At 39.9% G+C, this 14,773-nt stretch overlaps 2 protein-coding genes across 7 annotated transcripts in view; one reads left to right on the top strand and one right to left on the bottom strand.

Moving 5' to 3' along the window:
- The first annotated feature begins 12 nt into the window (after nucleotides 1-12).
- LOC110981169 (uncharacterized) lies at nucleotides 13-8,656 on the top strand. Of its 3 annotated transcripts, none has more exons than XM_022238515.2 (7): nucleotides 13-137; nucleotides 2,695-2,938; nucleotides 3,867-4,031; nucleotides 4,600-4,719; nucleotides 6,286-6,490; nucleotides 7,159-7,241; nucleotides 7,568-8,656. In XM_022238515.2, the coding sequence occupies exons 2-7, from the start codon at nucleotides 2,768-2,770 to the stop codon at nucleotides 7,745-7,747; spliced, it is 924 nt and encodes a 307-aa protein (XP_022094207.2). In that variant the 5' UTR covers nucleotides 13-137; nucleotides 2,695-2,767; the 3' UTR covers nucleotides 7,748-8,656. The 3 variants fall into 3 exon arrangements, with proteins under 3 accessions (XP_022094207.2, XP_022094214.2, XP_022094197.2); XM_022238505.2 differs by having other exon boundaries at nucleotides 33-206; XM_022238522.2 differs by lacking the exon at nucleotides 4,600-4,719 and having other exon boundaries at nucleotides 32-206.
- A 2,802-nt stretch (nucleotides 8,657-11,458) lies between these two features.
- LOC110981158 (MFS-type transporter SLC18B1-like) overlaps nucleotides 11,459-14,773 on the bottom strand; it is a 35,690-nt gene continuing 32,375 nt past the window's right edge. For 3 of the 4 annotated variants that reach the window (XM_022238479.2, XM_087139744.1, XM_022238471.2), the window contains 5 exons: nucleotides 14,619-14,710; nucleotides 14,198-14,293; nucleotides 13,452-13,526; nucleotides 12,765-12,908; nucleotides 11,459-11,803 (listed from right to left, as the gene is read on the bottom strand). In XM_022238479.2, coding sequence (XP_022094171.2) covers nucleotides 11,722-11,803; nucleotides 12,765-12,908; nucleotides 13,452-13,526; nucleotides 14,198-14,293; nucleotides 14,619-14,710 — 489 coding nt within the window. In that variant the 3' untranslated portion in view covers nucleotides 11,459-11,721. The remainder of the gene's footprint in view (nucleotides 11,804-12,764; nucleotides 12,909-13,451; nucleotides 13,527-14,197; nucleotides 14,294-14,618; nucleotides 14,711-14,773) is intronic. The other variant, XM_022238489.2, reaches the window with a different exon arrangement.

Raw genomic sequence — 14,773 nt, forward strand, 5'->3', positions numbered from 1 at the left:
GTAGCTGACCTTTGAACCACGTGCTTAACCAGGAAGTAGTATGGTGCTGCCGACGGTTACATTGCAGACGTGCATCGATCGTGCTTTCGTTCAGTGCCCGCCAACTTCAAGTTCTCACACGCATTGGTGATGTTCATGTTAGTGGAACTTGTTTTAACAAAATACTTTGGCGTAACCACCAGACTGTGAACAATCAAGATAGGGAGGTTATTAAAATTTTCACCTTTTTTTTTCTGTTTTGTTTTGAAATGATCTTGGAATTGGGGGTATGATGATACTGATCATGATGGTTGGACTTGATTTGGATTCCATTCCATTGGACTCAAGCAAAGCAAAGAAAAATTTATTTGAAGCAGGGATCAGAAGCAGAGCGGATGACAAACCAGCAGTTTTGGGGTTGTTTTGAGATGTTTAGCGGTGTTTCACTGTAATGTATACTGCAGAGCAAGTTTACTGATATACATGTACATGTATTTTGTACATAAACTACATAGGCCTATGTCAATTGTCATATGCAAATATGATTGTGAATTTTGATGGAAAAGCTTAATATCCATATTTTCATATAATCTTTGTTGAGATTTGAATCATTCTTTCATAGTTGCACCTTCTTTCATTGAATTAAATGCCAGCTTCACTCGGAATTCCAAACTTTTGAAACAAGAAATTAAATAGAAACTAGAGGAGCTACAGTGTGCAGGAGAAGAAAAGGTTTAATCACAATGCCCTGTTTAGAAAATGAAATGTCAAATGAATTGCTCCCTCACTCATTTATGCATGGTCTAAACCATGACGACGATGATACTTTACATACTTAATGCTTGGGGCTGAGGTCAGGTGCTAGAGCTTCAACTTGAGGCATGCTCACTGACTGTACTAAGTCTGTCCGGCCATGGAGGAATAATCCTCCATGGTCCGGCGCACCACAAATACATCTATATATCAGTGCTTGTGGTCGAACAGGTTGAAATCAACCAGTCAAGCAGATTGACCGATAAACATACATATGACATGCATGCATTTTGTGGTAACCTAAAATCATTTCTTGGCTATTGGCCAATAATTATGCATAAATGTACTTAATTCAAATTACATGTGTATCATATTTTGTCCTAGCCAGTACAAAATACTCAGTCTTTACCCTAGATACTACTCTTGTGCGGGTAAAGCACACCGTATTTTGGGGAACACCATATTGATGAAAATCTAACTTGGTAAAAGCATATACATGTATAATTGGTGACATAACAGCTAAAACATCTAAAAATATTGGTATTATACCCATTAGCATAGTACTCATACTTGTCTCTTATAACTTTTATTTTAATATAATTTAATTTGATTTTAATATTAGTATTTAATTTTAGTATTTGAATTTCAGTATATACTGAGTCCTATTCATAAATGCAATAGACTGCTCACTCTGCAGAAATATGCAGTAAGGGTAATTACAAAAATTGGGTTTCTTGAACACACTGGACCCATATTTGCTCATTTGAAACTATTAAAACTCATTGACTTGTATATTTCAACTTAGGCAAATTTATGTATAAATATACAAATCATGCATTACCTGTTTCAATTCGTGTTTTACATTAATCTCAAATATTCATTCCTATAATACTCGTAGTACAACTGGTCACAAACTTTGTTAGCTTTTGTAGAACTTTTTTGTCCTAGAACAGTGTTATCCAGTGTGGTATTACATATCAGAAGAGTCTGGATGATTCTCTTAAATCATCACCCACTCTTCATAGTTTTACGAGAAAACTTAAACGTTACTGTGTAATTGCATACTAAACATTGTAATAGGGATGTCGGCTTCGATTACTGTCTTACATGTCTCTATGTGCTTTGTCTTCATGTGTGTCTCTCGTCTGTTTGTCTTTCTATAGGCTGGAGAAGAAAAGCAGTTGCTTTACTCCAGATCCAGATGTTGTCAGTAGTATAATGTTCAGTTTATATTGACTGTCAATATATCTCTATACATTGTACATGATATGTCACCGTGACTGTATCATTGTATATTACCCTTGATGAACTGTGGCAGCATTGAAATAAATGTAAAATAATGGAAACGTAAAAACTTTTTTTAAAAGTTGTGGCTGTATAAAAAATTGAAAGTACACGTAGCATGCTCTTGTAATAGAGGCAGGTTTGTTTTGGTTTTTTTACACAGCTATTGACAGTCTCATGTTTATGGGTAATTCCAGAAATTAGGGGTCCAAAGTGTGACATTTTTGTGTCCCTGTTATAACTGACCTTTATTATTTGACATGGAAATATCACCAGAATTGATTTCAATCTATTACTATTTGTTTGGCAAGTAATATGCATTAATTCATCACTCTTGGAAATTAAATTTAAAAATGTGTTCTGAACTTACAAAATCATATCAGATGTGACAGGGGCACAAAAAAATGGACCCCAGATTTTTGGAATTTCCCATATTTAAGGCAAAACTGCTTTGTAGGAGTGTACTTGAAAGCAGTTTGAAGTTTCTAAAAGTATGTTTACAATTATACACAGTGTTAACATCTCAGAAGCAAGTTTGGAAATGCAAGGCAGTATATTTTCCATCCATACTTTATGGAACAATCAATGTTTATACCATTCCCTAAAGTGCAGCTCTGTGAAAGGACCTCACCAGTCTTGATAACACAAACTCTGTTTTCTTACTTATTTGGTCCATAGATGCCAACAACCATAGGTTGAATACTTTGGACTGTCAGTAGTCGGCTATTTGCCGCTGTGAAGTATCCAGCAGATGAATGAGACGATGCTCGAGACTTTAGTTTCTCAGAGAAGTGCAGAGTGGCAGGAGCTGAGGCAACGAGTTCAGCTGACGGCCTCCAAGTTCGGGGATGCTGTCGGTGTGGGACAAGGAAGACCATATGACTTCTTTTTGTCCCTGCTCTCGGACGACGCCTGCTCTCAGGTAGGTGGTGGGTAAGTGGCAGTGTCTGCATCCCTGGGAGACCTCTTGTCTAAGTATTCTGTCTGCCCTGGTGCTAGTTTCTTGGAATTGGCTTATTACTCTTGACTTGCACACTGTACTTTGCTCATTTTTTGCTTAGCACCAGTTTCTCTATGAATTCAGAGCCTGTGTGAACAACACATTTTCCCTTACCTCAACTTCACTACGCCCCTGACCCTTCCACGTGTTCTCCTCCAACTCGTCCCATTTATGCCATTATCTCTCTTCCTCGCCCAGTTTCCCTTATCCTCTGCTTTCTTTACAGTACGTAAAGCTCCTTTCACATGCAATACATATGACTCCAGTGTCTGGTCTTGTAATAATCAATTCTGTTAGCTTTCAGAGTTGCTCACAACTGCACAGTGTGTCATCACTGTGGACTGTGGACCTTAATCCCTTGATGACGGGAACTTTTTTCTGAAAGCCGACTCTGAGAAGTCCAGTCTCGCTTAGCCACGAAGGCCACCTGCCAAACTGCAAATTCTCGGTTTGTGGCCCTGCGTGCTCTGCACGCTTTGAATTAACACAGTGAAAATGCTCATTGTTCGGTGGCTTTCGGCCCTACTCACGCTTCCACATTCCTGTTGCCTCTTTTCAAAGTGGGGACTATTGTGAAGCTGGTGATTATGATGCAAATTCGGTCTTTTCATTTCTGGGCAACACACAAAGGCCAATCACCATATATACAAGAGCCAGGGTCTGCCTTCTTTCACCGTGTTCGCTCGAGCGTGGGCCGAGAATAATAGCTGAAAAGCGGGCTGAGGATCTCAATTTTTACGGCGGCTTTTACCGTCATCCCTCGCGAAGGGGTTAATTCTATGGACCTCACTTATCTGGACCGTGCAAAGGACCTCACTTCTCGTGGCATTCTATGTTTGTTCCCTTCCAGGAAAATAAAGAAAGCGAGTACACAAAACATGGAAGACGTATGGAGCCAATCATAGACGAGGCATATCAGCTCCTGACCGGGAACGAGACACATGCAGCTGGCTTCTGGCAGCCACAAGAGGGCAGCATACTGCACAGCCTCTGTGGTGCCACACCTGATGGCAAAGTATGTGTAATTGTTTGAATGCTTTTTTTGGTGTTTAGTGTTACAGTTGCTGCTGGAAACAACATGGCATCATTGGGAGCCAGTGTCTCTATTGGTAGCCACTCCCCAAAGAAGGATGATGTTGCTTTAAGCAAAAGCTAAACGATTTGTTCACGGCTGCTCACTTAAAATTTAATATGGATTTTGATTGATATACATGTAAGGCTAAACTCATATCAATATCCATGTAAAAGTCAATACAAAGTGTATTTAACATGCGCACACGTCAAGGACGAATCCAGATTTATTAAAATACGGGAATACAATAAATATGCAAGGTTATGGCTACCGCCGTCCCTTTGTCTTCCTGTACAGCCTAGATTTGCCAGTGGCAAATATATGAACAAGGGGTAACAAGCCCTTTATCTTCTTATAACATCCAACAAATTCAGGAGTTGGACATGAATTAAGGTGGGAATGTTTGAGCAGCCTTTGGTCGAGTGTCAGTCATATGACTATATGTAAGTAGAGCTCTTGTGAATCAATTAAACCATCACATTTGTCCCAATTTTTGATAACTCCTTACCAGATTTTGTCAGCCAGCGAGCCCAAGAAGCTCATAGGGCTAGTCGAATACAAAGCCCCATTCTTCCAGTTGTATGACTGCTCCAAGCATCCCCACGGCATCCCTAGACACTACATGGCTCAGGTCAGCGCTAATTCAGTAAAACCCAATCATTAGGGCTGAGTTAATTGGAATAATGCACAATTCAAATGTTCAACCTTCAATTCGATCAAATACCTGCATATTCAGTCGTACTGACTGGCGGATCATTGATGAACAATCCACATGCAAAATCAGTTGCAATAACGCACACACTTGTACATTATGATCACTATAATAGCTTCTCGATTCTAGGATTATCTCCAGTCACGATTTAAAGACATTTTATAGAGGAACAATACTTCTTGCCCTGTTGGCATTTTATTCCTTTTAAGTTTTTCATTCCTTTTAAGTCTTTTAATGAATAATTTACTTTTTTAATCATTGTAGGATATATTATTCTGTCGCTTTTCAATTTAATCTGCCTGAAACAAACCTCCATAGTTCGGTTTTTCTCATTTAAAACAACAGAAATTCTCCCTTTTTATGAAGTTTGCATTCAAATATTCAAATTCAGAAAATAACATTCGAATATTTGATAATGGATCAAATAATTGGATATTCAGCACAGCCCTACCAACTGTTGTTTTCTTTCCTTTCCCGAGTTATATTGCAAGCTTGTACTTATAAATCCTGGTTGGCAAAATTCATCAGTTCGTGCCCTTGCAAAAGGACAGTAGACAACTTCCAAACTGAGGAAGTACTTACAGTGTGACATTCTCCCTGTGTACTTCGTGCGGGAACTGTAGGTAATTCTCACCTTACTCCAGAGTCAACGAAGAACAAATTGCCTTTGTGCAGTAGTTTGAATGTACATGTATGTGACACACAAAGTGCTCCACCAATTTTCAACTGAATGTGCACAAACTGGCAGCAGCTGTTTACCACCTGAAATTAAGAGTCAAGTTCCCTGTTGAGCAAGGGCTTAAAAGCATTCCAGACTCGAACATTTGTCTAAATTTGCACTTACCTGGATTTCATATCATTTTGAAAGGGAGCTTTGAAAAGCACATTGTCACATTGATTACTTTTAGGTTTGCTTGATGGATGTAACCATGGAGATAGGAACACTGTCAAGGTTTGCAGTTGCACCGTGTAAGTTGTCTTTCGGTAGTGAGTGGGGTTCTCAAGTGAACCAGAATACTCAACGTTTTCTGTTACCTGACAACAGATGCGGCATACTTTCCAAAACATTGAGTATGCCGGTTCCCTTTGGAAGCCCATCGGTTCATAAGCATTTCGCATGGTGCTACTGCTGTGCAAACCTTTGACAGGGGTTAGATTTGTCTGGATTTGGGTATTTTTGTGTAAAGCATATTGAGGATGGTTTTTTTAGATATAAAAATTAATGATTACAGTGAAGATATGCAATTGACTAAGGCCTAACATATCCATGGAAATTTTGATTGGTTTGAAAACAAGTGGAAAAATAGAAGGGAAAGGAGAAGACTACATTACCATGATTTAACGGAAATATCGACAAGCAAGGATATTATGGGGACGTTTGGTGCGATAAATCATTGAAATATTCTGACTGAGTATTGCACACTGTGTCCTTAAATCTCACGCCTGCCTTGTCAAAAAATGCCACATTGTTTTTTTTTACATTAGATCCAGGGCCAGATGGCTATCTGTGAGGCCCCGTGGTGTGATTTTATGGCGGTGTCTACCCAGACCAGCGAAGTCAGTCTCCAAAGGGTCCACTTCAGCAGGGCCTACTGGCAGTGCGTGGCCAAGAAGCTCAGGCAATTCAGCCTGACGCTCAAGGAGGCCAAACAGAGGAAGGAGCTGGGAAAACCGTTTCTCAACTTTCCTGGTCAGGACAGCTTTTGTGGCACCCCTGTGTCTTGTCTTGAGCATGGGAATAGATCTTTTTCATAATCAAGCCATTTCTGATCATGTTCCCTGTAAATGTGTTATTCAGTGGAATGTATCAAATAGGGTGGTGCCCGATTATTTTCGGTTCCATGCCTCTTTTTCATTTTTTTTTATGTTGCTCGAGACATTTAGATATAACAAATCACATTTTAAATTATTCACCACTGTAAATTAAATTAATGTGAAATAAATATTTTCATTGCTTTCATTTTTTTGTTGGGTTCCCAAAATATAAAGTTAACCTTGCTTTCAATTTCATACGGCTGACTTGTGTATAACGTCAATTGATTCAGTGTCGAACCGCACATAAACAGTGCTCTGTATACATGTACATGTATGTAGGCATTGTACATTGGACGAGTATCAACCAAAAGGTGGGGGTTTTTTGGCAAAACTGTCAACCTGATCTCTTGGCATCCTTTGGGGAAACCCTCCTAATGCTATCAAAATTTAACACCACAAAGAACTACTTTTTCATTAAAATAATCACAGCATTCACAAGAGCATTTGAGCTTGAAAAAGCATAGCATCTTTCCACCAGCATGAGATAATGTGAGCTAGTAGGAATTCCTTTTATCATGTCGTTAATCTGATTTGAACCAACAGGCATACAGAGATTGAAGAATGAACCTGTTGCAAGAACCTTACTACCGGGGGAAAATAGCATCACGGTAGAGAATCTTTTAGAGGTAAATTTGACCATATGTGTATGCTAGAAAACTGTGTCAGACACACGGGTTATTGATAAACTCTCATTAGGCGATAATCTATAAACTTTCACAGGCTATCAAATGGAAACAGGAAAAGGGACTCTTTTTTTCTACATCTCATGAATTTTGGTTTACTCTCGTGACTTTATTCGTGTATTCAATTTACTGTAACAGTTTAAGGATCCTACATCCACCATGCAGAATCACTCACCTTGATGTAATAGATTTCTTGAGTAATGATATTCAGTTAGATTTTGATTCTTGCAAAATGTTTTAGACATCTGAATTTGTTTTGGTTGTGCTAGATCAACAGCAAGGGTCAGTTTCGATCTTCGTCAGGAACGTGGATGGATTTTGATTTCCTCATGGGGAATCCAGTCCCGGGTACCAGCCATCTACAGGGGTACCAGTACGATTGTATCCTGAGAGAAATAGACAGTGCAATTCGGAAGCGGAACATTCCAGACTTGGAAGCTGTCAAATAGATAACACTGATTCATGTATTTCCCTTTGAAATGCACTTTTGTGAATGGTTCTCTGTTGCTTAGCAGCAAAGGTGTTTAATTTGAGGGCACCCCCACTTTGCTGATGAAAGTGTATTTTTTACATTTTGAAAGCAGTGAATGCACAATAGGACAATCAACTAAGCTTCGCTGGGTCCTATTCCCATCCATAGATTATAGACCTCAAGTGATCTGCAAATTTCAGCCAGGAAATGAGGCCAAAACCTCTCATTCTACTGGACCAAAATAGGCTAGTGGTCTGCATGCAGTTGACCATGACAGAAGATGTTTTGTTACCCCTGAGATGTTGTCCTATCTGCTCTGTTATTCCCCAAGCAGTTGTGTCTCATATTCAGCACTGTTTACTATGCTTACAAATTCAATATTCAGATGAGTTTTTGTGAGTGCATTCTGAGGGCGTGTCTAGTTGCAAAGCTTCTAACAAAGGAAGCAAGGTGACGAAGAATAATCTTCCTTAAAAAAGTGAAACCTAATTAAAGACATCTATTCATGTTGGGACTTTTTATCTGACTCTTCGGTGTGATCTTGGATCCAGTACGCTTTTCATTCTTGGCATTCTTTGGAATTGTGACAGAGTGTCTGCATTGGAATGTTGCTAGTGTAATAGAGGTGAATTTAATCTTTCTTTTTTTTGTTAGTCCACGTAGCTATATAGGAGTGGTACCCCCCAGTTTACCCAGCAAAAACCTGCATTGTGTGTACCCCTGTGTAAAGTGTTTGTTTAAGAAGCATGCTTAGGGTCTTTGTTCAGTAAGCAGGTCAGCAGCCAAGGAGTGCACATGTACATAAAGTCTGCTCTGAAGATGTGTAGAACCTGCAGTGGACTTGGTTGTTGAAGTTTGATTGTAATTGATTTGTGCCGTTTCTTGATATTGTGTTTGGTTTTGGTTTTTTGGGGTCGTTATTTTCTTAGTACCCGGTTCTATTTTTTTTGTACTGCTGATATTTATTGGGAGTCTTTTACTAAAAGGTTAAGGTTTACTGGGTCTGAAAAAAATTTGATTTCCAGTTCTCAAGTTTACGGTATGAGGTATTTTCACTAATTTTGGGTTTTTGCTTTTCTTTGACTTTTCATTTTTGTTACTTTTTTGTCGGCTAAGAAGTTACTTAATAGATTGGAAATTAGTTATTTTTTTCTAGATTGGTTCTTGGTTGTTGAATAAAATAGTGTTTTTCTTTTGACTTTTTTTTTTACATCAAACGCTTTTTCTGTCCTGTCTTAATTTTTTTTAGAGAGACCTCGCGATTTGTCCTTAGACGATCCCTAGTTAGGTAGTATTTTGTGCAAGCGATTTCCCCCCAGAGTTGTCTTCTTCTAGTGTTCCATTTTTGCAGGTTACACTTGCCTTGTATATGACGTTCTAATCAGACCCTGAAAACATTCGCCATCATGCTATTCTAGAAGACGACATTGGGCTGGCAGGTTTTACACCAAACATTAACCTATTGCCATGGAGATATAGTTGAAATTCCTTTAATCTAAAGATTATTGAAGGACCCTTATCAGACTGAGAACAGACTTGCTCACTGGGAAGAAAGTTTCTTGAAGCCAAGGCTATGGGTTTGTCTGACGTATTAAAGGGACATCACTTGGCTTAGCAGTATTCCTAACCTGTCAGGGCATCTGTTTGAAAGGAGGAGCCGCTTTTGGGGGCTCTAATGTACTGAAAGACTGTGACTCTCTCACATCCATTGCATCACCCCTTTTTAATGAGCTCAGAGGATCTCCTGACAAATTGGCAATGACCGAAAGCTAATCTTTTCTCTCCAAGCAGCTTATGAAACATACATCACAGGCAGTGAAAGGGTGGCTGCCTCTACAGTTTCCACATTTTTGTAGCCATTGCAGGTAACACCTTTCTTTTTCTCCAAGCTTATAGTGAGAGATATAGCCTTCCATAGCTCCCACCTGATCCAGGGATACTTTGAGAACGACAGGAGATATTGTACAGGGATATTGCACTACGGCATAGCGTACATGTATTTGAAAGAATAATAAGATGTAGCAGTGGGGGCGCTATGTGGTGTCATAGGGGTGCAAATGCACCCACTGAAAAGCCGCTTGCACCCACGGTTGCACCCATAAAAACTTTTTCACATGTTACGACAGGGTGATCAACCTTGCGTTGATGACTCCGCATCATATAACCCAGGAGAAATGAAGGATCCTTTGCCCGCGCGATTCTGTCTAGCCCCACACTTGCACCCACAGCCACCGAGGTCTGGCGCCGCCACTGTGTTGTGAGCGAAGGGAAATTATAAAGCTATCGCACTGCATGCGCTGTGTCCAAAATGAGAACTTTCGGTCTGAAGTATTTGCATAATTTTGCAGAAACGTTTGAGATTATGTGACACCAGAATATATCCGTTCCTATTATTGGTGGGTCCTATGTCTTGAAATTGTTGGACCGACTCATGTTGCGGCTGCGTCGCAAAAATGGAATGTTCCATTCTGTCCAAATGGATCGTTCGTCGTTTTATTCATCAATTTTTAAGCTCGCGGGGATTTATTCACGATTCGGTTTGGTGGCACGGGGTATTTGCCATAAATTTTTGTGTAAAATAAAGTAAACACCAAAAAATTGGTGCAAACTGCTGCTGCCTACGGTGACCTGAAGTACAAATCGGGAAAAAAATTGAGAGAGCATGAAGTTTTGACCTCCGCAGAGTCTTTCTGCAAGACGAAACAAATAATGACTACATCTCTATTTCACATACGCGTAATTCTTGTCCCTTTTTAGACGTTGGGCTTTGCTACTAGCATTCTCACATCATACCAAATGCAAAATATAAAAAGTATCGAACGAACCAATACCATGACGTTGTTTTCTCTGAGTTTTACAAGACATTTTTCAGAATGACACTGGATCCAATTCAGAACGGCGGAACGTCCATGAGAATATAGGGATAAAGACAAGGGGCACATTATAGCGAAAGTCAATCACGTGTGAATCACGTGCGAGTACAAATTGCATCAACAAAGTTGCAGTGCCATGTGTGGATATGTTCCTTTCCTTTCTCCGCTCATGTGAAATGTTTGTTTAGGACAGCCAGTCAAAAGAAATAGTGTAAAATAACGTACACGTACACACAAATACTGTCATGTCCCTGTGACTTGAGTTTACTAGTGCTGCTTCTCCGGCTCGCCAATTTCTTTTAACATTGCATATACTCATTACGATCCTTTCATGAACGAAGTGCAAAACTCTAACCATAACAACCCCATCCCATGGCCATGTAAAGTGTACATGTATATACTCACACACAGGTGCAAGTGTTCCCTGAACTTAAAACCTGGCACGAACTGGTTTTTGTTTTAAACAGTACTCCAGAATAAGAATATATAAATAAAGTGCAATGTATATGTTAGACAAGATACAAATTAAAATGTCGATTCCAACGAACCTGCAGGGTTATTATGCACCTTCATTCCAATTAAGAGTTTAAATAAACCCGGAATTAATGTGACCAAAAAACCTTAACCACACTGAAATGCAAAAATCGTTGTAAGAGGCTGCAAAATATGGAATATTGCATGTACACGCAGACATTCTTTATTCAAGTTACAAACACTAATGAATACACGTGTATTACTTTCGATGTATATATAAGCACGCTTTATATAAAATAATTATAAAAGTATTGTCATTTTTTGGCTTTTGTTTGTTTTGGGGGGGGGACGAGTGTCTAAAACGATTTGCGACAAAGAGCTACTTTATTGCGAAAGCCATATTGAGAAAAGACTGAGCTACTTTTTTTCGAAAACCATATTGACAAAGGTTTTCTTGGAAGGTCATGCTCTATATTAAATTTCGAGTAGACTCTCCTGCAGGAGACAAGAATTTAAAAATCAATATATCAAAAATACATTGAACCAATATATATCAATGAACAATGGGTTAACTGGGAAAAAAGGAAAGATTACTGAGGATAATTTAAGGCGCTTTCGACAGTAGTACCATTTCCTCAAAGTCCGTGTGGGAATCATCCTTGGGCTCCTCCATTGGTGGTCGCCTCCTACATGAAGTGAATAAAGGGAAAGGGGGTCTATAAGTCCAGGACGTCGTTGTACCAAAGCCAAATTCCTCAGTATGTGTACCCTCATGTACCTTCACCGTCGAGCGACCAGAACGCGTAACGGTCGGATGTCTGGGCCAATTGTTTTAGAATTACTAGTGGACGGTGTTATTCCACGTTGCACCCGGGCGCTTTTTAGGCCTATATTATGTGGGGCCAAAAATAATGACTTTCTAAACCAAACACCACAACGTTCCTTTTACGAAATTGGACTTAAAGGTTGGTCCTTGGTAGTCATTGTAAAGATTTCTGGCTCCGCATCATCGCTTTTTTTAAACACCAGGACTTGTGTCGCGCTGAGCGGTATTTATGGAGCGGATTTCCAATATATTTGCTCGGCTTCGTCTCCAGTTCAGGCTTCTTCACTAAAATTGACCCCGGCCCCATACTTATGCCGACAGTTTTTAAATTAAATAAAAGTCTTGCAGACATGCAATTAGCTCTGTTGCATGTCGTTCAATGTTCCGGCGGCACCATCTGACTTACTTTTAAGCTAACTTCGAAGTCAGGGAGTCAGAAATTAGGCAAAGCCTGATCGGACAAAAGCACAGCACTGGAAACGCACAAGAAATCTCGTTGAGTGTACATGTATATACCAGGAAAAGATAACGTGTACACTTCTGTACGTACAAATTAGTTACCTATAGGCCTACGTGTCAACTCTCACGATAACATGGCCCAGCCAAAAACTGAACATCACATGCAATATGGTGGTCCCCTACTGCGGCAGAAACCTACTGACTGCCTTCTCTATGGCGGCATCCGAATCTGTTGTCTAGAGCTAGGTCTAGGTCTTCGCTCCATAGGAAATGTGTGGAGACGCGTAGACAATAGATCTAGCCGTAGCTCTGGAAGCCCGTTTTGGACACGGTCTATATGTTCCATAAATAGATATACTTGCCCTTTTCCGCATCGGTATTCCCAGGCACCAAAGAAACACAAAACAAGCCAGACAGCTAGAAAGCCGCATGCAATGATTGTTGTAGCGTATCCAAATCCAAGACAATCCGTCAGCCAACTGGCCAACATCGGGCCGACCATCATTCTATCAAGACAATTCAAATCAAATCACTTTACTGTTATCACAACGCTTCTGTAGTCATTCCTTCCCAATTTATATTTTCCTTGCTCAGCAAAATTCTAAAGCACGTGGGTATTGAAAATGCTTTAGTTTGCCGTCAGGTTGTTTCCGTCATGCTTTCAAAAGCGTGATATTATAGTGTTACATCCACAATTCAACCACGGTGCCTCTTTAATTTTACAGACACCCCCAAGTCGGCTTTCATGCACTCTTGATTCACATTAAAGTGAGATTGAGAAGTTTTCCGAAGAAATTTCTCAAAATATTAAGACGTGGTTCGCAACCCCCCTCCCCGAAATTTCAGAAAAGTGATATATCGCTCAGTCACTTCTTAAAATAAGTTAACCAACCCATTTCCCACTACCGTTAGACAGCTACAGGCGGTATCGCTGCCAGAACTGCACCGACAGCAAATACACGGGCACTACCCTAGTAGTTGCCACGTCGCGTGGCAAGAGTTTTAAAAAAAATGACTGCCAGCAGTTCCATTTTACCCACAACACTTACCCTATTGACACTGCCATGTTCCAAAGACCCGAAATAATACCGACGAGTCCCATGTTATAAGGTATTCCATACCATCTGTACAGTGAGGGGTAAAGTTAAATTTAGCTTTTAAAATATTGGTCTTAAGTAGTGGTTACGTTTATTAAAAAAGATGGTGATTTTGGTAGATGGATCAATACTTAATCTAGAATTTCTGAGGCCTTTCTGCGTCTAAAGAACCGGAAACCTAAGAAGTGGCTTGGAGAATTGACTTCAAGGCAGAGATTTCTTAAAGATTTCTTAAAGCAAGCCGAAAACAAAGACCTAACCAACCGAAATATTGTTTTAAAAAATACTTGATTTGAGACTATAGACCCCCTCGCGCGAAGTTATTCCAGCTGTGGTCACTTTAACCGTAACCCCTTCTCATAGGGTGTATGTAAAAATCATATTGAAATCGGAGGATTCGGGACTTAAAGTTAAAAGCAAGATAAAAAAGTTGTCATTTCCAAAGAGGCTATTGGCGTTTGCTGCGATCAGTCCATTGTACTCGTGTGTCTGCACGGCACGACAATGTGTTCGTTTTCTTCAAGGTTTGAGTTTGTCTGCAAAGTGGTCGTTTATGAACAACGATGGATTGTCGGATCGAGTACCTGATATGTCCCCTTTGCAATTTACTTGAAAATTGAGAGCCGTTGGTGTCTATAATTGTATTGCGTGATTATTGTTTGTGCCTTTATTCAACCATGCAACGTTAGAAGACCTACTCAGCTGAGATGATCATGTCCAGCATCGGTGGTATGGTCATCATCGCCATCGCGAAAGCCAGAAAGGGTATGACCAAACCCACTAAGACCCTGGTGCTGTCGAAATAAACATGCAATTGGACTTATTGAACATCTCGGCTTAGTGCTTAGAAATCAGGCCATTCTTTCGTTTTGACACTGTTTGCCAGACCAGCAGGGCTGCCCCTAGAAATCAATGATGAATGGCTAAAAATGGTAAGGGCACGTGGATCATTAATAGTTTTGACTTGTTTAAAATAATAACAAAATTTAGCCTATGATCGTGATGACTATCGCCTAACGTATAGGCTACCTCTTTTTGAGTTATCGAGGAATCGGCGTGTTTTGTTCTCAACTTTGACTAACAAACTATTATAGTTTATTGCTAGGGATATGTACTTACGGGGTTATGTTGAGGACAGGAGAAGGTCCAAGAAGGAAAAATCCGATGACCGCTCCAAATGTTCCCAAAGATATTACAGTTCTGGTGCACTTCTGTAAACGAATAGGAAATAGCTATAAGTTAACAAAGACGCACTTATTCTGAAATTTGGTTTC

Source organism: Acanthaster planci, linkage group LG01, assembly GCF_054643075.1.
Source record: "Acanthaster planci isolate LZ-2023a linkage group LG01, COTS_SCS, whole genome shotgun sequence".
In the NCBI taxonomy this organism is placed as follows: Eukaryota; Metazoa; Echinodermata; class Asteroidea; order Valvatida; family Acanthasteridae; genus Acanthaster; species Acanthaster planci.

What these genes read in the sequence shown, in the direction of transcription:
- LOC110981169 (XM_022238515.2), top strand. Translation starts at nt 2,768, where the DNA reads ATGAATGAGACGATGCTCGAGACTTTAGTTTCTCAGAGAAGTGCAGAG. An exon ending in CGGACGACGCCTGCTCTCAG is followed by an intron (nt 2,939 to 3,866) that starts GTAGGTGGTGGG and finishes GTTCCCTTCCAG; the next exon opens with GAAAATAAAGAAAGCGAGTA. An exon ending in CGGTAGAGAATCTTTTAGAG is followed by an intron (nt 7,242 to 7,567) that starts GTAAATTTGACC and finishes TGGTTGTGCTAG; the next exon opens with ATCAACAGCAAGGGTCAGTT.